General features: G+C 52.7%; 1 protein-coding gene across 1 annotated transcript; it reads left to right on the top strand.

Moving 5' to 3' along the window:
• Window positions 1-5,168: 5,168 nt before the first annotated feature.
• On the top strand, window positions 5,169-13,842 carry ISX (intestine-specific homeobox). Its single transcript, XM_004676471.1, has 4 exons — window positions 5,169-5,352; window positions 11,350-11,501; window positions 12,765-12,875; window positions 13,603-13,842. Exons 1-4 carry the CDS (start codon window positions 5,169-5,171, stop codon window positions 13,840-13,842), a joined length of 687 nt encoding a protein of 228 aa, XP_004676528.1.
• Window positions 13,843-26,732: the final 12,890 nt, after the last annotated feature.

Here is a 26,732-nt window from a genome sequence, read left to right as displayed (position 1 = left end):
TCTCAGGGAATGTGTCTGGGATGCCTCAGGGACTGTGTCTGGGGATGCCTCAGGGACTGTATCTGGGGATGTCTCAAGGAATGTGTCTGGGATGTCTCAGGGAATGTGTCTGGGATGTCTCAGGAAATGTGTCTGGGGATGCCTCAGGGACTGTGTCTGGGATGCCTCAGGGACTGTATCTGGGGATGTCTCAGGAAATGTGTCTGGGATGTCTCAGGGACTGTGTCTGGGATGCCTCAGGGACTGTGTCTGGGATGCCTCAGGGACTGTGTCTGGGATGTCTCAGGAAATGTGTCTGGGATGCCTCAGGGACTGTGTCTGGGGATGTCTCAGGGAATGGCTGTAGGAACACTGGAGGAACAGCTGTGAGAATACCTGAGGGAAAACCTGTCAATATTTTTGAGGGAATGGTCTTGAGAACAACTATGACAGTGCTGTGAGAACACCTGTGGGAAGCTGTTCTTAAGAGAACACCTTTGGTTCTGTGCACACACTAAGAATAAAGTTATGTGTGACTGTGTCTGGGGCTATCTCAGGAACTGTGTCTGGGATGTCTCAGGAACTGTGTCTGGGATGTCTCAGGGAATGTGTCTGGGATGCCTCAGGGACATAATAATAATTTTACCTTTAAAATTTTGTCAAAGAACATTTTATAAATCTCCCAAGAAGGCCTTAGAAATATCCTAATACTGAACCCATAGACACCTAGTGTTAAGTAAATATCACTTCCTGGTGAGTTCCCCAAATGGCTTAGTAGAAAAATGGAGCCCTAAGTGACTGAACAAGCCAATGCAATTCTCAGGTTGTTGAATAAAAGCCAACTCCATGTTGAGGACATCTGCCAAAAATGACAATTGGGGGGTTGCAGTCGTCATTCTGAGCCATTTTTTTCTGACAATAATGAGGCCATTCCTGGTTTGTAACAATAAAACCATGTCATCTGCATAGAAAAGACTTTCAACTTTCTGTTCCTTGCAGCAAAGGGCAATTCATTCAGAGCACCCAAAAATCCTTTCAAGTCACAAAATACCAGTTAAAGAGAGCAGGCACCACAGCACACATCCCCATGGGCTGTGCTTGAAGTCAGGTGCTATTCATCAGGAAGGGGGTCCTCCCAGGGCTGGCTCTCACCCCTTGTGAGGGCCAAGCCTGCATAAATCCCTGCAGTGGGTTGGGATTAATACTGAGCACCTGTAGTTGAGCTCATAATTGGCTCCCCTCTACATAATTAGTTTCTCTCCACCAAGTCAAAAGCCAAAGTCTGCCACTGCTATTGCAATTCTTATATTGTTCCTGACAAATTTTTGCACAACTGGCATAAAAAGGTCAATAGCGTGGAATAAATGTACTGAACACCCAAGGGCTTCGTCATACAAAATATCAGCCTGAGAGGCCAATGCTTGCGAGTTATAGAAGAGGAAGCTGACAGATGGTGTCGTTGGAATACCAAGGAAGCCCGTGAGCCTCTCACCTGTGGGGCAGGAGAGGATGGACCTTTACAAAGTGGGAAAATCTGTCCGTGGGGTCCACTGAGACAAGCCCACATGTGTGGAATTCAGGGGAGTAAGCAACGTGGCTACCGGACACTTGAAATGTGGTGAGTCCAAATTGAGGTGAGCTGTAAGTGTAAAACCCATGTCAGATCCAAACTTAGTATACGAACAAATTGCAAGACAGTTCTAAGATATTTTTTTATTGATCATGGATTGAAATGATAACAGTTGGGTAGGTTGGTGAATAAAATGTATTATTAAAAATAATACCAACTTTATGCTGTCCTCTTTTTCATATGACTGCTTAAAACTTTCCAGTGACTCTCCTGCCTGGGTATTGCAGCAGCCACCCCAGAAGATCCCCCCCACAAAAGCTAGTCTTCCTGGTACCCACACCCTAGTGTGGCCCCTCCCCGCATTGCATCAGGGTTGGTCCACGTGACCACAAAACCTGTCAGAACGGAAGTCAGCTCTAAGGAGGTCACCCAAGACGCTGTGAGCTCTGCATTGGTCTTCCTCGATCTCTTACTCTCTCCTGTCACTCATTCCAGGGGCACTTTTGCAGGGAAAACTGCTCTTCTGGGAGCAGCTTACACAGTGAGGAACTCAAACCACCCACCCACAGGTCCTTGGTCACAGTCCTATCCTCTGGTAATGGCACTCCAACAGATAGCTGCACTACACCCTCACAAGAGACCCTGAGTGCAAACCACCCAGTCAAGAGAATCCTGGATTTCTAATCCTCGGAAATCATGGACATGAGAAGTATTAAATCTCAAGACATGTGTTACAAAGAGTAGATAACTAATATATGTGCATCCTATTTTTACTGAACAGCAGTAGTTTTTTTCTTTTTAAGCTAAAGGAAAAACAAAAAAAAAAAAAACAGTAGTCATCTAGAGCGAGGACTCATAACTGTGACTGTCAGAATCACTTGTAAAAAAATTTAAATTATTGCAGACAGGCTCCACCCCAAATCCATGGACTCAGAGTCTCTAGAGGCAGAAAGACCTCAAGGGAACTAATCCCAGAGTGCCGGCAGGGCAGGTTCACTGCGGATTCAGGCGGACAGACAGCCCTTGGTGGATTTTTCCGGTTTTAACGCTCTCTCCGGGAGGCAGGTGCACAGATACACCAGGCCGGGAGCCTGGCACAGCCTGGCTGGGTGTGGGGAGGCAGCTCTCACTTTTATCCCCGTCTCTAGGCTCAGGTGTGCACACTTGCAAATGTCCGGTAACATCAGCGTGCAGCTAGGGCTGAGAGCACTCCAAGGATGTTTGTCAAAGTCATAGAGTTTGTTCCCACCTATCGCCCAGGTCTTTGCTACCGCAAGTGTCTGTACTGTCTTCCAACTGCCTACCCTCATTTGAAAGCATTTGAGCTTCTGGCCTCACTAGATCTCCTCTCTCCTCTCTGATCAATGAGCCCAAAGGGCAGAGCCATGTTGGTCTTCCTCAGTGTATTCCCCCTGCTTAGCCTGCCTGACACTCAGTGGACACCAAGCGAGTGTTCACGGGTGGAGGATCAAGTGGAACTTCTACCCAAGTCTGTGCAATGCACTAAGACCCAGAAATGCCAGGCAGTTGACCGTCCCCAGTGCTACAACCCCATTAGCCCACAGTGAGGCCCCAGCTTCTGAGGGACTCCAGCCCCTGACCGGAAGGGTGCATCTCACTGTGTGTCCACCCAGCTTGTCCAGCTTCCTCCCGCATGGAGGAGACTGTATTCCCCACCCCTGACATCGAGTTAAGGGAGACGAGCGGAAACCGTATTAACTGCTTCTTCTTCTTCTGACCCACTAAAATTCCCTGTGAGGCTTTTTCCTCTTCCCAGGAAAACCTGGAGCTCGTGATGGGAGGATCACAGCTTGGAAAACACGTAGATCCCGGAGAGAGGCCCAGCGACATTCGCTTGAACATGGATGAGCAAGGAGGCACCCAAAGATGGTCTGCTTGCTGCCACACAGAGCCCAGGCCACCCTAGCCAGATCAGACGCCGTTCCTTAGACCAGACGCCCTCCCCTGAAGCAGACACCCCCACTAAGTCAGGGAGCCTGGCACTTACAAAAACAGGACACGGGGTCTTTCCTGTGACTTCCCCATTGCAAAGTGGCATTTCCCCCTCTGTGAGGTCAGGATTCTTATGTTCTGGTTCACGTTTCCTGGGCCCCTGGAGGCATCTGTCACCTTGCTGTGGTTGGGCCCTGCGGTCAGCATGGCACGCCGGGGGGCCCCCCAATGGGGTCCTTAAACCAGAACACGTACACTCACACCCGCCACATCTCCCCTGCTTAGAGCCTCGGGTTTCCCCATTCACCATACCCATCCCCACAGGCTCTGCTGTGGTGCAGGCATTCCAGGAAAGCATACCTGAGCAGTCTCTCCTGTGGCCGACACCTGTCTGCGTGCACCTGGCCCGGACTCCGGCTCATACACGCCATACATTCTCCTTGCTGAGCAGGCACATTTCACTGAGCCGGGGACACTCCTCGGTCCTCCTGCGCCCACCTCTCCTTGTCTGCCCCTGCCTGGCCAGTTTCCCAACACGGTGCCCTCCCTGGGACGCCCCCAGACCCATCCTTCAGCTCCCTGCTCCGTTCTGCCCCTCCCCCAACACCTGCATCCCCTACCTTAAGGAGGGTGGAGAGTTTCTTCTCTTATCAGTGTTTTACTGCTTCCTGCTCCCTGGTTACATAGTAATTGGGAGCAGAACTGGCAAGAACAGGTTGATGCCTGCCAGCTCCCTGCAGACGGTTCCTTGACAGAAAGAAAGAGTCCCTTCAGCGTTGTCTCGGAGCCAGGTAAGGGCGCGTGAGCAGGACACACGTAGAAAGGACCCGACCACAGGAGAGGAGGCCCTGGACCAGAAACTGAGCAGAGGGAGTTTGGGGCAAGGAAACAGAAGAAATGCAGACCAGAGATGCCTACAGAGCGTCCATCCGGCCCCGCCACAGAGAGACGGCCTGGTGGTGACCCAGGGGCGCCCTCGCTCAGCCCCTGCTGCCGGACAGCAGGCACAGGAGGCCTGTTCCAGAGTCTGGACGTGGTGGACCTGTAAGAAGTCCAGTTTCTAGGAACAGCTGTCAAGCGCCGGCGCAGCCCAGGGTTGAGTTGGCCACCAGGGGCCAAGGGTGGCAGTCCAGCTGTCCAGAGGCCCCGCTGGAGCAGGAAAGGGCCACAGCCACAGAAAGGGCAAAGGTGGACACGCCACCTCAAGGTCCCCTCGGGGCCGGCGCCCTCTTCCTTCCAGCTGTCGGCCTGTTCACCACACCAGTGACCTCGGGGACCCTGGCCAAAGCCAGGGACCGTGAAAGCAGCACGCGGAGAGGACCCTCCCCAGCAGGACGGCCACTAACTCAACACCAGGGCACCCGGACGGCAGGCCAGCCAGGGCTCTGAGCCCCTGGGCAGGGCCCAGCCCACCCAGCCCTACTGGCGCCACCTGCCTCCTTCATCCCAAGGTGTCTTAACGTAGCCCATGGAAGTCCCTGTGGAGCCGAAACTGGGCTTGGCTAACCCCACATGAGGCCCACCGTCCTGCACCGCGGCGTGGCCTCTTGATTTCCGGGAGAGGGAGTACACTAGCCTCCATCGGCATCACCCTGGGCACACACGAGGCCCCCGACCGTCCTGAGAGCCACCCAGAGCGTGCCTAGGTGGGCCCCTTTACAGGAGGATGGAGGGGAAGAGTTCGGGGTGCTGTGAGGCCCCGAAGAAGCGGGGTCTGTCCTTCTCCATCGAGGAGATTTTAAAGAGGCCCACGGAGCGCAGGGACGAGGCCAGGCCAGAAGGGGCCGGTGGAGAGGACGCCGGACCAGCAGCCATGGGGCCGCAGGAGGCCCCGCAGGACCCGCCCCCGGGTAAGTGTCTCCGACTCTCTCCCACCCCTGGGTCTCCGACGCCCAGCTGGGCTCCAAGGAGGGAGAGCTGCGCCCAGGGGCAGAAGAGAGGACTGGGGATTCAGAGGCCGCGGGCACGGGGCTGGTGGTCTGAATCGCCTTCCTGTCCAGCCAAAAGCGCAGCTTTTCAGAGGCAGACCCAGGCTCAGGCAGTGACAGTGTCCAAGGCCCTGAGGCCTGGCCCTAGCCATGAGCACACATAATGGTATTTTCTCCAGTGTTCACGATGGGGTGGCACCGTCCTCTCCCACTTCAAGAGAAAGGCCTGACGGTCAGGTGCTTGACAGGTGAGGAAACTTGGGAAGAGAGCACAGGTTCGCCAAGTCACACAGCCTGTAAGCACAAGACCCAAGTCAAGACCCAGACCCCACCCCCCACCTCCGGCCCCCCAGCTCTGCTCAGTTCAGAGAATTGGTCAGTGACGTCAGCCTGCCCTGTTTCCAGCAGCCCAGTCTGCCCGGCCTGCTTACCCTCAGGCCAGCTGCCCACGGCTGTGTTCTCAGAGAGCAACAGGCACAGAGAGCTCGGCCTCCCTGTCCAATCTCAGGCACTGCAGTGGACACGGGCGCCCTGCGAGGAGTGAAAATCATCACTGCAGTCTCAGCAATGTGACCTTGCGGAAAGCGCTTGCCACTCTGGCTTCACCCCTGGGGGGAGCTTGGAGTGAGGAAGAGGAAAGGGAATTGAAACGTCCCAATGGCCCGTGGAGGGGAACCTGGATATCTCACACCAGACTCCCAGTCCCAACCCTTTCCAGTCTTTCAATCTCAGGAAGTGCTGGGAGGGACCTGGGAGATGACATCACTTCCCCCAGACACAAACCCCCCTCCTCCCCAAGGTGAATCTCCTAGGCCAAACAGATGGGGTATAGACAGTTTCAGGCAGAAAGAAAACTCTGGAAGGCTACATGTCCATGAGGGGCTGGTGGGTTCCCTGAAGCTGAGCCCACAGAGGCAGTTCTTCTGGGGCTCTAACCTGAGTCTCTCCTGCTGCAGTTACGTAGTATCCGTTGACTGTCCCCTCTGTCAGAGAGAGAGGAAGTGAGGGGACTGGTCTCTCACACTCACATCTGACCTCTGCTCTCCCTTCCTTTCCCCTAACCTGACAAAAGCCAACTGCAACCAGGAACCCCCCATTTTCACCCCCCTAAAATGCTGGCGGGTATCATCCATCTGGCCTGCCAGACCCAGAACAGACTCCCAGAAAGTACTGCCAGCATGGCAGGCGTGGTACTGGGCAGTGGCCCTTGGGTACACTCATGGCCATTTCCCATCAAATTGCTCAGGGTGAGCCCCCCTACAGATAATGAACCCCAGAAGAGAACAGGTCACTTACAAAAATCCCAAAAATAGTTAAGCGCTAGCACCGCAGCCTGAGAACATCTCTCCAAATTATTTCTGGGCCTGGGTGAAATCCACACATTTCCCACTTTGCTAAAATTTAGCACTTCCAGAGGCCTAGCAAGGGTCCATTGGTGGTTTTCAAGATGCTTTTGAGGGTATGCAGACAAAGATTATTTATGTCGATGGCTCTGTAATTATTTCTACATGAAGTCTTCTACTTAGGACTCCTGTGACTAGTTATCTATTTATAGTCCTGATGTGAGGCTTTCTTATAAAATATATTTCCTTATTTACGTAAAACCAAAAAAAAAAATGTCAGTTTGGGAAAATGTTAAGCAAATAATAATCCAGATGGGACTCCAGAAACTATACAGGTAACTTGCAGAAATTGCAAAAAGCTGGCGTCTCTGAGACACACTGGCCACGGAGAGCAGGAGGCAGGGTTCAAGTGGCCCGGTCCGAAGTCCCAACCTGGCACCAACACCCAGGGGCCACCGGGCAAGCCATTCCCCTCTCTGGACCTCAGTTTCCCTACCTGTACTATGAAAGAGCAGAGCTAGAACATTCTCAAGGTCCCACCTTGAACAACATCACCCATTCAACAACAAGTTGTCTCCTAAAAACCTCAGTGGGTTTCCCCAGCAGAAGCCTCCCATCTGCCAAGGGGGCTCTGCATGCCAGGCAGGTGGGAGTAGGTGCCCACACACACCCCCCCAACTCCCCACCCCCGGCCTCCCTCCTCCCTCCATGCAGGAGCCGTCAGGGAAAGGAAAGCAGCAGGATGAGAAATGGCACATTCGGGGGTCCCTGCCCCAATAATAACAGAGGGAAATTCCTTGGTGTCTCCATTTAGCACTTAAAGGGCTTCGTGGAGGGGTAATAAGGGACATGACTGGCAAGCATCTCCCTAGCACCTAAGGAGCTTGTGAATTGCTCCGTCCAGGCCCAGTCCCCAAAACTCTGACTGCAGGCTGGGTCCTGGGAATCTGCATTCTAGCAAGCTCGCCCACGTCTGTCCTCAGTGCACCCTGATATGGCGATCCAAGGGCCACTCTTGGAGGAGCTGAGGCCCAGGGAGGCAAAGTGGCTTGTTCTGAGCTAGAGCCCACGTGTGCAAGAGCTGGGGCCAGGCCATTCTCCAGGCCCCAGGCCCGTGATCTGTCTCCCTGGTCTCTCAGTGCAAAGACCAGTGTTCCTTCCCCACCCCCCACTCTCTCAGGGACCCCACAGTCTAAGACTTTGGGCCTCTCAGATCTCAAGCCAATGGAAAAAATCCCAGAGGGCCTCCCTATTTGAATGGATGCTGAGCCCAGATGCCCTCGAAGTCGGGGGACCCTCCAAAGTCAGAGACACTTCATCAGAAAGAGACCATGTTGTCTGAGAGGTTCAGACAGTGGGAAGAGAACCATCAGTCTGGGGGGCCCCATGAATACTCTGCCGGGAGGTTCGATGCCTGGAAGGAACAGGGAGATGCAGGGGAGGAGCCACCCTCGTGGGTAGGGGGCTGTGGGGAACCCAGATACCTTCACCGTCTGCTCATGAGTCATCCAGTCACTCCTGAGTGACTGCTGACTGCAAACCCTGGACCAGGCTGACTGATGAGCAGGGAGTGAGGGTGAATAGAACCACAGTGCCCACCCACCTGGAAGGCGAGTGGTCAGCAAAGGTGAGGGGCCTGGGGCCACCACACTGGGACACTGCTGAGTTTTGCCCACAGGGGGCTATCCACTGGCAGTGGTCAGCAAAGTTTCCCTGCAAAGGGTCACGTGGTTCTTTTTAGGCAGTGATGTCAAAAGTCCTCTCGCATTGACTTAGTTCTGCCATCACAGCTGAAAAGTAGACAGTGTAATGAATGGGGTGCTTATGTTCCAATAAAACTTTATTTATAGTAACGTGCAGAGGGCCAGTTCTATCCTGGAGCTAGAGTTCCTGCTTGCTAAGCCCCTACTTTCAGAACAAAACCCGTTTTCAGAGACGAGCCCCAGTGCCAGCAGTCCCCACCCTGGGGGCCGTAGGCTGAGCAGCAAGGGCCAATTAGCAGAAGGCAGAGAAGGAGCAATGAGGGGAGGGGGCCGAGTGCAGAGAAACATCGGTTTATAATTAGGTGGCCTAATCACCTGTGTAAATTGTGTATTTCTTATGATCGATGTGCTAAACGGCTCAGGTTTAATTAAGTTCTGCTGACTCGTTCCCTTTGAAGATGCACTGAAGTGTGGTTCGCAGCTCGCACCATTAAGAATGGGGAGAGGAATGACTTGAAAGGGACTGCAGTTCCCACCGCCTTCCTCCGCCCTCTTCCCCCATCCCTGCCTGCCCGCTCCTGCTGCCCTGGGCCAGCAAGGTGTGTGGGCTGTGCCGTGACCACTCCTCCCTCTCAGCTTACAGTGGAGAGTCTGGTCAGGAGATGGCTGGGCCTGGCAGGAACACAGGGACTTTCTTTTACCTCAATCCATTACTCCTGCCCAGCTCCAAAAATGGGCCACATGGGTCTTTCTGAGCGGAAGCCCGGAACACCCCAGCCCTTCCGACAGTTGACTCCCATCCCATACATGGGGCTGCTCTCCGTGAGTATGCAACTTCAGCTCCTTGTTTAAAGAAGTCCTTCCTGGCTCCAGACTTTTCCCTCCAGAGATCTGTGATCTACCCTCTCTGCTCCATGTTCCACGTCTGTCATTCTTCTCACTCACTGTGGTCTGGAGCCCAAGCCAGCCTTCCCAGGCTCTCTCACCACGATCCTGGCACCACTCCTCCTGCCCGCGGTGGGCACACTGAAGTGCAGCCCTTCATCCTGAGGCTGTGCTCTCTCCCTTCTCGCCTGCCCTGCACACTCAGGCAAGTCCACTCTGCTCTGAGTCACCACCCATAGCTCTCGGCTCCATCCTCTCCACTAGACAGGCGCCAGCCGCCCATGCCAGCAGCCAGGTTGGGCTTGGCCTGTCTTCCCTCCCTCATGTTTCCCTAATCTCCCAGTCAATGTAACAGTCCAAAGAGAATGCCTGATCCCCATCACACACACATCACGCACACACATGCACCCCAACACACATTCGTACACACACACCTTTTCCCTCCCTGTTATTCTCGTCACATTAAATAGCTCCACCACCCAACCTATTGCTGAAGCCAAAACTGTGGCCCTAGCCTTGACTATTCTAGGTATAACCCAAGAGTTAATCCACCACCATGCCCTGGAAGCTTCCCTCCAAATTATATCCCAAGATCGGTTCCTCCTTCTTACTGCAAACAACTTCACCAGCATGAAGAACAGATGGCCCAAGACTCCTGTCCCAGGTCTGCCGCCACTACAGATTCTCCTTCCTTGTTCCAGATGAAAAAATTCTAGGGCTGAGCCAACAGGTCCAGTAGAGGTCAGATGCACTCCCACCCCCACCCAAGCCCCTATAACTACCCTGTTGGGCTGTGGACGGGACAGCACAGTGTCCAAAGAGGGGGTCCTGGCCCCAGAGAGAGGCTGGTGCTGGCAGCTACATCCATAGGTGTCACCTCTATGAGAGCACAGACACCACACACAAGCCTGGCCGTGCGCCACATCACCCGAAGATGAGACACTTCCAGACAGGGACCTTGTCTCCTTGACCCTGTCCTGTGCCAGGCACCGAGTGCACGTTCAGTGAGTAGGAAGAGGAATGGGATGTTGTTGACAAGCAGAAAGAAGGCGCTCAGGGACCAGAAAGAGCACCCGGAGCTAAAAAGAGTAGGAAAGCGTGGCTGGAGGCGCTCAGAGTGGACTTAGATTATGGAGAACCAGTAAGTCACATAAGTCAGAATCGCAGACCGGAGGCAGAACCGCGCCCCATCCGGTGGGGCTGGGGTACTGCAGGGCCAAGAAGAGTGTCGCTCAGCGCATGTACCTGGGCTCCGGAGAAGGTGGCTCTGGGCCCCTGTGCAGGCCCACGCCCACCTGCGAGTGTCCCTGCGCCAGACAATCTCCAATAGCAAGTAAATAAACTTCTGACAGGTCCAAGGAAGCTGAAGAAGAAAGGGAAACACCCTGGTTAAACAAGAGGGCTGCGTTTTCACGTTAGTGGGCCCTGGGTGTGAGGGTGCACAGATGGGCTGGAGACAGGTTGTAAAGACAGACTGCTGTCAACTCCAGTCTTGTAGATCAAGGTGAGCAAACTGTTTCTGCAAGACAGCATGGCAATTCTTTTAGGCTTTGCAGGCCAGTGGTCTCTGCTGCAACGACTTGACTCTGTTGTTACAGTGCAAACGCAGCCACAGACACACAAAACCAGTGGGTGTGCCTGTGTGCCAATAAAACTTTATTTATAAAAACAGATAAGGGCCATAGAGTGCAGTTTGGCGGCTCCTCTTGTAGACAAGGGTGGTGGAGCTCAGGGTGGGTGTAGGGGTGTTGAAGGCATCTAAGCACTGAAAGGACAATTGGAGGACTTTCTAGAAGGTCGTCTTGGTCTCACTGGGGGTGGGGGAGGGGCTGGGAGAGGTTCAGCCTAGAGGCAGCATTTCTAGGAAAGAGAATAAGGAGTCACATGTCCCCAGACTTGATAGCTCAAAGGTGGGAGCAAGGCACCCTGAGCCTCACTGAGGTGCCAAGCCCCAGTCACCGACACAGCTCAGACCCGCTTCTGTGCAGAGGAGAGGAAGGGCAAGCGGAGGGTACGCACCACCTTCACGGCCGAGCAGCTGCAGGAGCTGGAGAAGATCTTCCACTTCACCCACTACCCGGACGTGCACATCCGCACCCAGCTGGCAGCCAGGATCAACCTCCCCGAGGCCCGGGTGCAGGTACGGCCGCCCCCACCCCCGCTCAAGGCCCAGGCTGTGGGTGAGACCCCGGGGATCCCAAGCCCTAGCACCAGCTGAAACCCTCCACGGGCTCATCCCACAGGTACGGGGCATTTGCCAGGTCACCATAGTGACAAGAGACTTCCTCTGCTGGGAGGAGGAGCTGAGGTGGTCAAGGGCAGTGGCCTTCGGTGCCAGCCTCCATGTCCATCTCTCCCCTTGGTGACTTCTCCAGGGTGGCATTCACATGACAGCAAGTGGTCTCTGTGAAGGGCCACTGGAAACTCTGAGACTTCATGGAGCCTTGCGGTCACCCACAGTTCAGCTCTGCTGCTGAGGCTCGAAGGCGGCTGTGGGCCCTAGGTGGACACGCACGGCACTGTCCCAGTAAGGCCCGGGTGAATGCTGAAATCCGACTTTTGCAGCAGTAGCATATCTCAGAAAATATTATTCCTTTGAGCTTTTCCCCCCAACCCTTTAAGATGATGAAAACCACCCTTCGCTCCTGGGTCACATAAACACAAGTGGAAAGTCCGATGTAGCCTGTTGTCCCTGGTTTGCCGGCCTGGGGATCGCTTTGGAGACAGCGTGGGGGGTGGAAAGGACCCTGGGTCCCCCATGAGGGAGGCCTGTGCACGCACCAGCTGCCTGATCTACCTGCTCTTGCTCCTGGGGCCCCCTCCAGCCCCGGTCACTCACCAGGGTGTGTCCTGCAGATCCCAGTCTAGCAAATCGCAACACTATGTGGTTGACGTTTTCTCCAAAACCGTTTCCTAGGTCATTCTTTTCTTTTTTAAGAAATGTGATGGATTCATGCAAATTCAAACTGTGCTGGCTGACACCCCAGTCTTATCCCAATGGGCTGACCCTGTCCTGGATTTGTCCTCCCTTTTTTTTCCATGGGGAATCAGCTCCAGATAAAGGAGCATTACTGGATCTGTGCAGTATTTAAAACAAGCTTTCACGTGAAAGGCAAGGTTTCTGCCTTGGGAGTTGTACATACCTGTGACATGGGCTCACATTCCCACATGGTGACTGTCCCTGAAGCCAGAAACCTGCTTCTCCACAGACCCCACCACTCCCAACTACCTGGCGCAAATATTCCACTCTTGCTTGAGCCCCTCCCTGTCTGTCCTGACACTGAAAGTCTTGATGTCCAGTGCTGGCCAGAGTCACGGAAGTTCTAGCAAAGTGCTGGTCCCTGGAGGTTCTAGATGGAGGAAACCCTCTGGCTTACCTCCATCCCTCTCTCCCTCCTCCCAGATCTGGTTCCAGAATCAGCGGGCCAAGTGGCGGAAGCAGGAGAAGACCGGCAGCCTCGGGGCCTCGCAGCAGCTGAACGAGGCCGACCTGGCCCCTGCCACAGAGCTGACCGTGAGTGGCTGAGACAGCAGGGTTGGGGGGAGCTGCTATGGGCCCCTCCCATCCAGACCCGCATGTGAGGAAGGGCCCAGGCAAGGGAGGTTGGGGGGTTGTTCCAGAGGACGTGGCAAGGACCCTGGAAGCCTGTGGGACCGGGCACAAGTCCCTGCTGCTCTCTGTCCCATGTCCTCATCCCGGAATGACAGTCACCGCACTTGCACAAAACTGCAGAGCCCACAGAAGAGGGTCATGGAGGGGAGCAGGTGGGCTCCTGAGTCAGGCTGCCCAGGTGGGAATCCCAGGTCTGCACTTAGCAGCAGTGTGGTCTGGAAGAATCTCTGCTCCTCCCAGGACAGCGATAGCGTCCTGATGAGGGCACGTGGCTGGGAGTCTTGGCCCGGCGGGTGCTCCCTCAGTACGCTTTGTCCACCGAGTCCACGTTATTTGAGCAGGTGCAGGGTGCTGGGAGGAAGGTCCGGACAATTGCGTGGGCGGAGATGACGCTGCAAGGAAGGTTGTTTTATTTGTCCCTTTGAGTGAATGCAGAGACTGGGCTCTGAGCAAAAAGCAGCTTGTCCACGTCAAACAATGGCCACAAGTGCCCAATCAGGGCTGGCCCCAGGGAGTGCATGTCTCCCCAAGCTGAGACACCCAAGTCTGGGGACTAGCCCAGACAGCTGCCGTCCAGCCCCAGGTAAAGCTCGGGACTCGCTTCTCTCTCCGACCTCTCCCGTGACAGGGCCCCTTGCTGCGGCCCCCTGGGCTGTCCAGGTCGGCTCTTCCCACGGAGTGTTACCCACCTGCCCAAGCTCAGCTGGCCTCCACCTGGCTCCCTGCCCAGATCACCCACCTCCCGTGCCACCCGTGGGAGATGGCGCCTCTTCCCGGCGCTCTCATCCAGCAGGCCTGCGCCCCCATGCTCTGCATCTTTGCTCCTGCACACCCCAGATGGGGCAGCATCTGTGCCACTTCAACATAAGGGGTGCACAGCCTCTCCCCGAGAAGCCGCTCTCCTCTCAGGCAAAGGCAATTTGCAGGAAGTGGACTCATTCTCCAAGATGCCCACATCCCCGGGAGGCCATTCTCTGCACATCCTCGGGCCCTCGGGACCCAGCAGCGAGGCAAATAGTAAGAGCGCTCCCTGCTCTCCTGCTAACACCTCCTGGGCAGACAGCAGAGGCCGTGGGATGAGCCCCGAGGCCACCCTGAGCCTCCTCTGACTGGCTGGGCAGCCTCCCGCCCTCGCTTGAGCTCTCTCGGCCCCACTGGACCTCATGAGAGCCACTAGGCAGTAGGACAAGAGGACTCCCAAGGACCTTCTGGCCCTCACTTGGGGAGGTGAATTGTGATAAGGATATATCAAAGGCCAAAGAGAGGTTGTTTGCTCGGTCACTCATTCCACGTTTATTCGGTGCCTGCCAAGCACTCCTAAACAGGACTGGACACAGACTCACATCTAACACTCTGCTCGAAGCAGCTCACGCATTCCAGGCTCCTCAAAGAGGTAACACTGGCCTTCCCCTACAAGCAGAACCTTTGCTCAATGACCTTGCACGTGACTACGTCCAACACTGTCTGTGTGGCTTTGATGTGAAGTCCTCCAGCCGGAGAAAAATACACAGGGGGATAAATGCTTTTAATTTAACCAGAAGTCACTGTCTGTGCTTATTCTGCTGGTCTGGGGAGCAGGTGTTAAGGGGAATGTTGTTGATCTGGCCTGAATGAAGGTAAGACAAGCTCTTCAGAGTCTGTTTCCCAGCGCTGGTGCAAGGTGGGTCTGGAAGCCAACTCCCTCCACCCCAACACCTAAGGCTTCGTTTGACTTTGCTGTTTATTGCACACATCTTGAGTCCTGTCTGAGCTTTGGCTTTCACAGCTGTAAAATGAAGGCAGCTGGCCCCTCACAGAGGACTGGGTGGGTCTGTGAGGAAGGACAAGCACCTTGCCACATGTGAAGACCGTCCCATAGTGAAGGGGGTTGCTGTTCCCACTCCCACCAGGAAAGCAGCTGGGTACTGGGCCCAGGCACCCTGCTCCCAGGTGGGCTGGTCACAGCTTGGCTTCCAGGGGTGGCAGGAAGGTGACAGTCAGCCAGCTCCACATACCAGTCAGAAGTTCTAGGCACCTGCCCCAGTCCCAGAACATTCTGGGCCTGAGTCCCTGGCCGCCCAGGAGTCAGACCAGGAGCCGGCTGGCCTGGGTCGGGGTGGACAGGGTTACACCCTTCATCTGCTCTGACTCCTCCTGGGCTGGCCTCCCTGCACCTCAGCTGTAAACGGGGAGTGACTTGGCTTTGCTCAGGCCACAGCCCCGGTGGGAATGCGCATTCCACCCTTAAAGGAGCCAACTCACTCTGAGTTCAGTAATGTCACCAAGACATTTAATCTCTGGCAGACTCTAGATGAAAGAAGGTGGCCTGGGGCTGAGGAGCCAAGAAGCCGCTAGTGACAGAGGTGGGGCACCCCCTCAGGACTTGGGTGGCGGGTGACCATTTCAGGGTCCTCAGCTCCCCTTTCTGGATTCACCTTCTACGCTGTTGGCAGGAAATGGATTCTAGTAACCTTCACGTTACAGACTCCTTGGTCACATTTGAGATCCTTCCTACAGGGCAGTTTGCCAGGTCCAAGCGGGCCTGGGAGTGTGAGTACCAATGCCAGGTTGGTCTCTTCAGGTCTCTTCACTCCCCAAACTCTGCCGTCCTCAGGCTCCTGGTTACCACCGCGTATCCCAGTTGGCCTGACAGGGAGTGTGACCCCCCCAATCACTCAACACCTCATTCAGTCACACTGGGGTTCACTCTGCATCTCTGCCACAGGCCTTCACCCCAGTTGTGAAGGCTTCACCTCCTCACTCTACCTTCCAGGTCCTCCCTGGAGGAAAAGCCCAAGCATTCAACACTCCAGGGGCCGTGGGAGCCCAGCTCAGACAGCAGGCAGGACACGCACGTCTCAGGCCCAGCAACGTGGCGAGAGGGTCACGGGTGAGACTGCAGATGCCCGGACCTGCAGGTGGAATGGAGAGGCCCAGTTCACTCTGCTCTGGGCCCTATATAATCAAGGTCCCCGAGAAACAGAACCAAAGGCAGGCGCGGTCAAGGCCAGAAGTGCGAGGACTTGCAGTCAGCAGACAAGAACCAGGAGGACCGACGGCCTGGGTGGGAGCCCGAAACCTGAGGTAGGAGGAGCCTGCCCCGGCTGAAACACAGGCAGGCAGAGACAGGGGAGCCTCCCCTTCCTCCCAAAGACCGGTGAGGCTTCCCACGCTGGGAAGGGCAGCCTGCTTCGCTCAGTCCACCCACTCAATGGTAATCCACCCAGAAGCAGCCTCACGGTGCACCCAGAATAGTGTTAACCAAATATCTGGCCACCCCATGGTCCAGCCAAGCTGACCATCACAGTCCCACCTCTGCCCCAGTCACGAACCCTCCTTGCCCCAGAACCTTCTAGAAACAGGATTTGCTGATCCATCGCAGTCTAGGCCACCAGAATGTCTCAACCTCAGCATGGACGTGAAAGCTGATGGGGTTAGGAGAGGATGACACCTCCTTAAGCATTTATTAGTTTCCCCTGAAGTGTTTTATTCCCTGTACCTTTTAACTGTGGGGCAAAGGAATCACTGTAGACCTTTAACCAGCTCTGTGACCTTGGACGAGTGACATGACCTCTCTGTGTGCCTGTTCCCTGCAAAGCAATGGCTTCACAGCTCTCTGAGTTTCGGTGACACTTAAATGAGCTGATGCATGTGGACGCATGGTAAGAACTCAACAAATGTTAAGAAAAAAGCATTTTCCCAGCTCTCCCTTCTACATCTTTCTGCTCCTGATCCTGAACAGCTGAACTGCTCCAGACTACCCGGGATCTCTTACACCGTTCCTCCTTCAGGAGGGCCAGCCACCCACGCACCGCAAAATAGTGTCGGTTTATTTTTCCTCGTCTTTGACAGACGTTCCTGTGCCAGATCCTGACAAGTTCCTGGTCTAGCTGTGCAGACTCGAGATTTGGGAGAGGCCAAAGGATAATTTTTGAAGGAAAAAAATATCATGCAACTGGGACATGTAGTGCCCAGGTTTTATTTCACTCACTAATTAGTAAGGGAACCAGGAAGACATCCGGCCATTCCAAGGAGAATTCAAACAACGGACACATGTCTAGGCAAGGAGGAAGGTGTCTGAATTAAACTCTAGACAAGGAAGTTCAGTTGCCATGGGGAAATAATCAACTGCATCTCCTCGAGCCAGATCATTTGATTTCTGTGGGCAAGGATTATTTGCACTGCTGCTACCAGTTTTCTCCTATTTAAAGATTTGAAAAATTGGCCCAAGAGGAGGAAAGTTATAGCTGCCCTAGAGCAGTGGGCCAGGTACAATACCCAGGGGTGTTTATGCCCCTTTCCGGCCTCCCATGCTCCCTCACCTACAGCCAATCCTGTGTTCTCTGTCCATTCAATGGGGGTAACACCACGTGCCTCAAAAACAGGTGGGGGTGATGCTAGGTAATGCAGGCTACATGTACGATGCTGGGAAGATGCTTTATGAACTTAGGAAATTATTATTTGTGCCTTTTAAATGCCTCTAGAACTCAAACTAAAATGTCAATGTCTAGGAGGTATTTAGAAATACAGAAATCTTTCTCTAATATCCATTAACCTTTTTACAGTTCATTTTTTTTAAAGCTACAGGCCAAAGAGCAGAAATAAGAGATTCACAGGACAGACCCAAATGGCTACTAATATGTTCTTAGTGTGCAAACTGAGGGGCCCCTGGAGCCCCCCAAACCTGCTCTAAGTGGGTTCTGCCATGCGCTACATAAAGACAACGCATTTTCTTAGTGTGACAGAACTTTAATAGAGACAGAAGAGAAGAAACCATTTCCCAAGGAAACATCCAGTGTCGCTCACCCCTCAGGGGTAAATGCCCAGCCTAAGAGGATCGAGCCAAAGAGGGCCACTGAGGTCCGATGCAAATAAAACAGCAATGAGATACATTTTCTTACCTTTCAGACTGGCAAACATTTAAAGGTGCTGAGAAGGGGCAGCATGGGGTTGGTGAAATAGTCACACTCATCAGTAAGGAAGTAGAAGTTAGTAAATCATTTAGGAAGCTAACTCAGCGGCTATTACTATCCCCAAAACAGGTTTCTTTGACCCAGTAGTTTTATTTGCAACATTTATGCAGAAACCGTATGAAAGAGCAGTCACTTAGGACTATGGCAGCAGACATTAGAGACCCCTCAGTCACACTGGTCGAGACAATGATGGGAACTTCATCCAGTTGTCACCAACAAGGACAGGCTGAGCTGCACCCGGTGAGAAGATGTTGCTAGATGCATCCTTGGATGGAAAAAGCAGGTTAAAGAACAGTGTTACGATCTCACTTGAGAAAGAAAAGGATAAAAATATCCTTATGTAGGAAAACGCTATCTATAAGCTGATAGCTTCTGCATCCACTAGTTTTGGCTCCATGACTAAGGCTCAAAACTTAGCTGCTTGAAATAGTTTCTCCGACAATGTGGCTGCTAGTTGTAGGCCTGCAGCTGACAGTCATGGGTCTGTGACTGTCTCACTCAGGTCTTCTGGGCTTGGAGGGCTGTTCACTGGGGTGACAGGGTAGCTGGGCCCCATGTCTCATTTGGGGTCACAGGACTCCCAGAGCACTCAAGGGCTCTGGAGCTGGAGGTCCAAAGACACCATCATTCCTGCTGCGTTCTCCTGGCCCAAACCAGCCCTAGCCAGCCCAGATTCAAAGAGTGGGAGGGGAGAGTCTTCCTCCTGACAGAGCGCTAGAAAGAGTGTGAGCACATTTCTGATGGACCCCAGCTCCCAAGGGTGTGTCTCACCCACACGCCGCCCTTGAAGTCTTTCAACAGCTCCACTGTAAGCTCAGTAGGCATCTCACGCTCCACATACTTAACACCAGACTCCCTTCAGCACTGGCTCCAGCCTGTTTTCCTCGCTTGCCTTACCCCTTCTCACCAAACAGCAAGGTCTTTCTTCTAGTTGGGCAGGCTAAAACCCTCAATGACTGCCTACGCAGTGGAACAGCGAGGCTAGCATTGAAAGCCCAGAGGCCACCACAGCATTCTCCAACACCACCCTCCCCCCCCACATTTCCTTGTGTTCACCCCCTCTTCACCCAGCAGTGAGAGAGATCCTGGGAAGACGTGAAGCAGGGCAAAGCTCTCAAGAACCTCCCCTTCTTCTCTGTCTCACTGGAGTAAAGTCCAAGTCCTTCTGGTGACCAACATGGAAGGTCCCGGCTCCTCCCCTTCCCCCAGGGCTTCCTGCTCCAGCCCCATTGGCCTCCTACAGACTGGTACTCCAAGGTGCCAAGGACAATCCTGCCCCAGGACCTTTGCACATATTGCTTGCTTTGCCCGCAAGAGCCATCAGCTCTTTGTCTGGTTCCCCCCCTTACTCACCCCGAGCTGGCACCAATAGCACCCTTCCCCTACCTGGAGTATCCTATCTAAACAACACACACATGCAGATCTGTCTCTGTCCAGCTCTTTGACTTTTATTTATTTAGCTCTAATCAACCCCTGACAGTGATTTACTGTCTGTCTCCCAACACTAGAATGAAACTCCCTGAGGCCAAGAGTCTTACCTGATTGTACACTGCTGTATCCTCAGTAGCCAAGTCAGGCCCTGGCACGCGATAGTTATCATACAAGCGCATACACAGCTATATATGTCTAGAAACTTCCTAGACAGAGACACAAAAAGCCTGCCAGCAATTACTTCCAGGGAGTGGGCTGCTGATATCAGCTCATGGAGAGAGAACTGTTTTTTTCCCCTGATGCCCTGCAGTGTTTGAATTTCTGCCATACGTTATAAATTAAAATGTTAATCAATAACAAAACCATGATTATTTTCTCTCATTTCTCTCGTGCTTTACAACCTTACATTCTGCCAGCAGAAAATATGTTTTTCTGCCTCTTTTGGTATCAGGGAGCTCCCTTCTGGAGCCGGGTCACCAGGTCGCACTGATGAACTCACAGGAGGGAGAACAGAGGCTGGAAAGCATTTGGTCCTGGTAGAGAGCAGGGGCAGCGAACAGCTCTGGGATCCGAGCGCGGCAGGCAGACTCGACCACCCAGAAAAGCAGTGGGCAGAGCCGGCAGGCCTGGAAGTGCTGAGCTGTCCAGACCCAGCCCCTGGATGGAGGGGGCGGGTTTTTTTAAATAATATAATAGTTTATTTTTACATCATTTTGTGCTTTTTTTCCATCTCATTTGCAATCCCCGTGGGCTTCCCATCACCAAACCCCCCCCATGTGCCGTCACCACAGTCCAGCACACTTCCCTCCCCCCCACTGTTTTTTTTTTAAGATTTATTTATTTATTCATACAGAACTGGGGTACAGGCCAGAGATGTGGAAGGTAAAAGGATTCACCAGGAACAGAGTGGGGAGCAGAAATGAAGTACACTGCTGAGGGGAGCAGTGGGCAGTCCAGGAGAGGTCTGCCGCGCCACGTGGGTCACCTCCGGTGCAGGAGGGGATGAACTCATGCGGAAGTGGCCTTCAGCCTCTCAGTGCTGTGCTTTAACCATCTGCACCACAACAGAGGGCCCTGATTTTGATATTTTAATGTTACATTCTCTTGCTTTTGAAAGGCCCCCAGCTCATATAAACTCCGGTGCCACAACACCTCACCTGCCCCTGCATCTCGGGAATCGCATATTATTATTATTTTCTCGCCTGGTCCGTTATACTCCTACTATGAGTAAAACCATCGGTATTTTTCCTTTTCTTTCTGGCTTATTTCCCTAAGCATGAACTTTTTCCAGCTTCATCCATGTTGCTGCAAAAGGCATGTGTTTATTTTTTTGGTTGCTAAGTAATATTCCACTGTGTATATGTGCCACATCTTTTTTATGCAGTCATCCACTTTTGGGCATTTGGGCTGTTTCCATGTCTTCCCAATTGTAAATAAAGCAGCAATAAAAATAGGGGTGCAGGTGTCTTTTTGAATCAGTGTTTTTGTATCTTTTGGGTAGATCCCTAGGAGTGGGATTGCTGGGTGGTATGGAAGCTCCATGTTTAGGAGCTTGAGGAACCTCCAAACAGTTTTCCATAGTGGTTGTACTAGTTTGCATTCCCACCAGCAGTGCAGGAGGGTGGATTTTTTTTTTTTTTTTTGGTGGAGGGTGGAGTTTTAAAGTAATCTCAGATACAAAGATGGTCAGGTGGCAACGCCTATCATAGCTAGGCCCATAAGCCGACCTGCTGCCTCTCAGCCTCGCAATATGGCGGGTCCGCACGTGAACGGTAGCTCATAATCTTAGTCCTCTACAGAATTTGGCAAAACATATGATTCACTTCTGACACGGTTTGAACCCCTGTGCTGTGCTCAGAACTTTTATTTAGGGCCATCTGGCCCCATCTGATCACTAAGTCTGGACTCCTGAAATGGAAGAGTCAGCTCAAGGCAGGCCAGAGCCAAAGCTGGGTTAGCTCTCAGGCATATTCTGCCCCTCGGCCCTGCTTTGCTCTACAGCAGCTGGACCCACAGGGTCACACCCTTCCCCCCTCATAGTAGGGCAAGACCTTTAATTTTGCAGCTCGTAGCATTTTGGATTCTGTAGCAAATGTCTGTTTTTGGTCAATCAAGAATCTATTTGCCTTTCTTCTGGTACCAGCATCCCAATGTCACCAGGGGATCCCCACTCTAAATCCATGTGGTTATGCTGGAGCAGATGTGACCTCTGACTGCCCTGTAAACTTTAAGGACACAACACCCTAACTCCTACCTTAGGGAGTGGCTGAGGGGTGGCTGGGCCATCGGTGTCGGGTCCCAGCACCTTTGTGACAGCCCTCGGAAAGAGCGAGTATCTTTCCCAGAGGACCCTGGAGCTCAACAAGAGCAGTGATGGGGTCTGGAGGAAGGCAGGAAGTGGGGGTGGCTGCCTCTTGAACTTGGGCATTTTGAATCCAGAAACACAGCATTCTCTCTGTTGCCACACTTCCTCTAAAATCCAGGCTGGGAGCTAACAGCAACCAAATAGACTGTTCTCCACAACAGAGGAGGATCACTTCAGGGAAAAGTAACTCTTCCCCAGGAAGATGGATGAAGCGTGGCAGATCATCCGCTTCTCCAGCACCCCTCCCGGGGGCCCTCGCCTGTTACAGCAATCTCCCCGAGAAATCAGGCAGCTCTCAGAGAGGTAGAGAGAGATGTATGTGTCACCCTGGCGGGCCCAGTGGGATCGCTCCCAAAATTCTGAGCCCCGAATTGCAGGAATGGTGAGGTTTTAGACTGTCTGTGTGCGGAAGCTGGTCACCCTGCTCGGGAAGGGGGTCAAGGTGACTGTGGCTACTGCTGCCGGCAAGCGGCAGACCGCAGGGACCTTCCGCTCCACAAGCAGAAGACGCCAACCAGCAGCGACTTCCTGCGTCAATCTGACCACCCTCTTCTGCAGAGGGTGCACTTCTTCACCCTTTAAGGCATGACATACACTCAGAACTCAGGAAGCCCGAGCTCCGAGCCCACCCCCATCAGGCTTGGCGATGGCCAATTTGCTCTTGCACTCACCCCCCCTTCACCCCCACCCCCCACACCTCAGCTTCCTCCTCTATAAAGCTGTTTCGGACCAGGCGAGCCTCCAGGCCTGGTTCTGACCACCTGCACTCCTCAGAAACTGCCGTCTGAGCCAGGACATGCCGCCCAGTTCCCAGGAGACACTGACTCACTTCCTCTCCCCTTCGTGTGGCCATCAGGACCAAGGAGCCCCATGTGTGGTGAGCCTTGGTTGCTGAGAAGAAAGGTTCCAGATGGAAGCGGTTACTAATCTCTCTCTGGGGTCACAACTAACAAAATGGCCCCCATCGGGACTGAGTCACTGAGTTAATTGTCGGTTCCTTGATCTGAAGTGAATCTCGGTGGGCGAGCAGAGGAACCAGCTTCACCACACACAGGGCTTGTTGCCTCTCCCAACCCAGCCCTGCCCGGTGCCTGTCATCCTGGAAAGCTGTGAGTCTGTGATGCACGTGAGTGCCATGGTACATGTGCGTGCGTGTGTATTTAGTGGAGAGAAGAGGTTCCCACCACATTTCTCATGACTATTTCTCCTGCATGTCAGGCATCTTCTGGCTTTGAGGGAAGTTGTTTTGTTTTTTTGTTTTTTTTTAAAGACTTATTTATTTATTCACACAGAACTGGGTACAGGTCAGAGGTGCAGGGGGTGAGAGGTTTCACCAGAGACAGAGTGGGGAGCAGAACAGGCAGATGGATGAAGTCCACTGCTGAGGGGAGCAGCGGGCGGGTCAGGAGAGGTCTGCTGCACCCTGTGGGTCACTCCCTGGTGGGGGATTGAATTCTTGCTGAACTGGCTGCAGCTCGCTGAACAGTGCTGTGCTTTAACCATCTGCACCACAACAGAGGGCCCTGATTTTGATATTTTAATGTTACATTCTCTTGCTTTTGAAAGGCCCCCAGCTCATATAAACTCCGGTGCCACAACACCTCACCTGCCCCTGCATCTCGGGAATCGCATATGAACACAGAACAAGGGTGTCCAAGGTTGCATTTTCCTTCTGTTCTAAGCTAGGTCCCAATCAAGGTTGGCATAACCAGGTAACAACCACCTACACAACCCAGGCACCTCTGTAGAAAATTCAGGTACCTCTTCAGACAATACCTGAATGGCTTGTAACCCTCATGGGTTTTCAAACGTTCTTTTTGATAAGGATACACACTAAAGAAAGCATGTCATGCTTGGGATTTTCTTTAAAACACTCCAGCAAACAAACTCACAAAGGAAAGAGGGGAGAAGGGAATAGAGAATGCAGGACAAGGAAATGTTAATGGTTGCTGAGACTCATTGATGGGCATGTAAGATTTCATTAAGCTGTTCTCTCTACTTTGGTATATGCTACAAATTTTCCATAATAAAGAAATTCTAACCCAGGAGCTATTCATTAAAGGGGGGGGGGAGGAACAGAACAGGGGGGAAAAATCATCTGGAAGGAACAATTTTTCAAAACCAGGTCCCCGAGGACTCCTGAGTAAACCAGGGGTGCTGGAGGTTTAACCCTGCATTCAAACGTGAAAGGGGCTTGTCTGGAGTAAGAAGGAAACAGGAGAATGAAGGTCAAGGTTAAGATTAAGAGCAATGTGGGTCCTCCCTGGTGGCGCAACGGATTAGAGCGAAGCACTGCAAGCTGCCGCAGCCACTTCAGTGCCAGTTCGACCCTGCCCCAGGAGCTGACCCACATGGCGCGGCAGACCTCTCCTGACCCGCCTGCTGTTCCCCTCAGCAGTGTACTTCATCCATATGCCTGTTCTGCTCCCCCTTGTCTCTGGTGAATCCTCTCACCCACCATTCCTCTGGCCTGTACCCCAGTTCCTTATGCATAAAAAAAATCATGAAAAAAAGATGAAGACCAATGCAGAGAACTAATAAGCAGCCATCTCTTAAGACAGTCTCCTATTCTCGCCCCACCTCTCCAGTCCCCTCTTGTCCTGAGACTTTGCTGAGCCCCGTGTTCCAGCCACACTAAGTCACCCGGGCTTGCTGAGGCACACCAGTCAGACCTATCTCTGGCCTTTGCTCTTTGTGTTTTCCGTGGCTAGGAGTCCATCCCTCCCCGAACTTGTACATCCTACCACTCGTGACTAAAGGCCCATTCAAGCTCCCTTCCCCCAATGCCGCCTTCCAAATAATAGTATCCTCCAAGTACTTAGACTATGCTGGCGGCTGTTATGTGTGTATGACTCGGTCATTGGAAAGGAGAATCTCTATTTCTCCCTAAGTAATAGAAATTACATAGGATGCATTATTTCTTGTAATCAGTCCTCCTTTCTATCCCCACAACCCTCTATATTGTGATACGGGGGACCCCTTTTATTGAGGGTGTATTTTGTGCTGAAGGCCTTAATTCTCACACCCATCCTCTACAAAGGGCAGTGGAGGAGTCACAGGGCGGAGCTCACACAGGCACCCACTGCCCAAGTGTTCAACCACTATATTGCATAGATCCAACTTATACATGGTCTGAGTGTGTACATGTCACTATTTATATTATCTATGTGTATATAAATGGTGTGTGTGTGTGTACTATTATTTATGTTATTCCATAAAAATAGCATGGATGTATACATTTATATGAATTGTGTAGCCATGTATTTATACCTACTCCCATTTATAATGCAACTTTATAAATGGTTTATGTGTGTACATATGCTATTATTTATTCTGTAATTGATAAGAATTGTCAATTTAGATGTATACGAATTATGTATCCATGCATAGGTACTATTTTTTATATAAATGTGTAAATAATGTGTGTAGGTGAATGAGGAGGTATGCATAGGTGTATTCGCTGTGTCTATTTGCTTTCTAGCCCTGTGTCTGGCAAGCAGGAAAGGCTAGTAAATATTGAAACGGACGGGTGGATGACTAAACCCTGCATTATGACTAGCTGCCTGTCTGTGTACGTCCCCATAACACTACAGGGGACCCCGCCCCAGGTTGCTACCAGGCGTGGAGGGGCAGTCCGTACAGACGAGACTCCACACTCAGTGTGCCAGGCTTGCCGAGTGCCCGGCGGGTGGGCGCCCAGTGTTGTCCTGAGCTTCGTGGGGCTTCTGGAGAAGCCGGCCTCCCTCCTCTTCCCCCAGGCCCTGACCGCTGTGTGACCCGGGGGTGGGGCCCTTAGAGGAGGAAGGTTACAGCCCTATTATCACCAGGATGCAATAAAGTCATTTCGTGGTGATTAGAATCCTAACCAATTTAAGTCATGTTCAGCTCCCAAATAATTACCTGGAGATTCTTATCTCTGCGAGAATCCTGAGATGTTATTTGAAGGGGGTCACAAACTAGGAACCTGGTTGGGGGTGGGGCTTGACGGGAAAGTAAGATGGCCGCCCCCAGAGGGAAAGAGAAGGCCCGAGACCCTCACCAGGTGTGGACCAACGGACACCTCTTCAGAAAAAAGGGGTGACCCTGAAAGTTCCCCTCCAGTGTCATGAGATCTTAGCACCAGAAAGACTAAAGAAATGTCTAGTCCAGGATTTCCCAAATCAGAAACCACTGACTCAGGGGCTTCGGGAGATGTTGCGTTTGGGTGAAAAGTATTCCTAAGGCACATCACTTTGGGGAACTCCTAAACTGTGGGTCACTCCAGAGAGTCACAGGGGAAAAGGAAGGACAAAGAAGATCTTTGGACAAAACCAGGTTCCGGGAAATCTACAACAAAGAAAGCAGGATCTCCTGGAGCGTTGGACTCACAGAAAACCAGTGTCTCAGACTTTGACCACTGAACCTGCCGCCCCACAGGAAACCCATTAAAGCACAGTCATCCTCAGCAAGTACTCTCTGTCCGAGCTTCGGCCTGAAGTTAGACTGAGTGGGTTCGGCTCCTGACACCGCTGTCCCTGCTTGGGACAGGATTTTGCCCGTAAGGGCATTTGTGGCTGCCTTTGCAAGGCCGGACGGCCGCCATGTTTGTGTATGAGCCAAGCGGACCTTTGAAGGGAAAAAGGAAGGACAAAGAAAATCTTGGGACAAACCAAAAATAAGACCACAAACTGAAGTTCACCCCCAAACGTGATAGGAATGTGAGTGTATGATATTCTGTGGGCACTGAAGAGTCTGGTTAAAGAAAGAACTTTCTGTGGAAGCCGCAGGCAACAGGTCAGAGGGCGGGAAGGAGAGAGCTCCCTGACAGCGTGTGTCACCCGGGCCAAACCCAAGAGGCCCTATAAAGCCAGTCCTTAAATAGGAGCGACTCGGTTGTTCAAAGCAGTATCTGAAGATAGAAAAATAGTGATGGCAAATCAGATAAATTTCCCACTTGATGAAGGATTCCCTTGATCCATGGAGGCTGCACTCTGCTGGGGAAGGAAGAGAAACAGATAAAAGCCAAGTAAA

This window comes from Condylura cristata, unplaced genomic scaffold (genome assembly GCF_000260355.1).
Source record: "Condylura cristata isolate star-nosed mole 26May11 unplaced genomic scaffold, ConCri1.0 scaffold00004, whole genome shotgun sequence".
NCBI lineage: Eukaryota > Metazoa > Chordata > Mammalia > Eulipotyphla > Talpidae > Condylura > Condylura cristata.
This window is presented reverse-complemented; position numbering and strand designations above follow the sequence as displayed.

Bases quoted from the DNA above. Each gene is read 5' to 3' on its own strand.
- ISX (XM_004676471.1), top strand. From the start codon at position 5,169: ATGGAGGGGAAGAGTTCGGGGTGCTGTGAGGCCCCGAAGAAGCGGGGT. The intron at 11,502-12,764 runs GTACGGCCGCCC...CCCTCCTCCCAG, and splicing joins TCCCCGAGGCCCGGGTGCAG to ATCTGGTTCCAGAATCAGCG. The intron at 12,876-13,602 runs GTGAGTGGCTGA...CTCCCGTGACAG, and splicing joins CCCCTGCCACAGAGCTGACC to GGCCCCTTGCTGCGGCCCCC.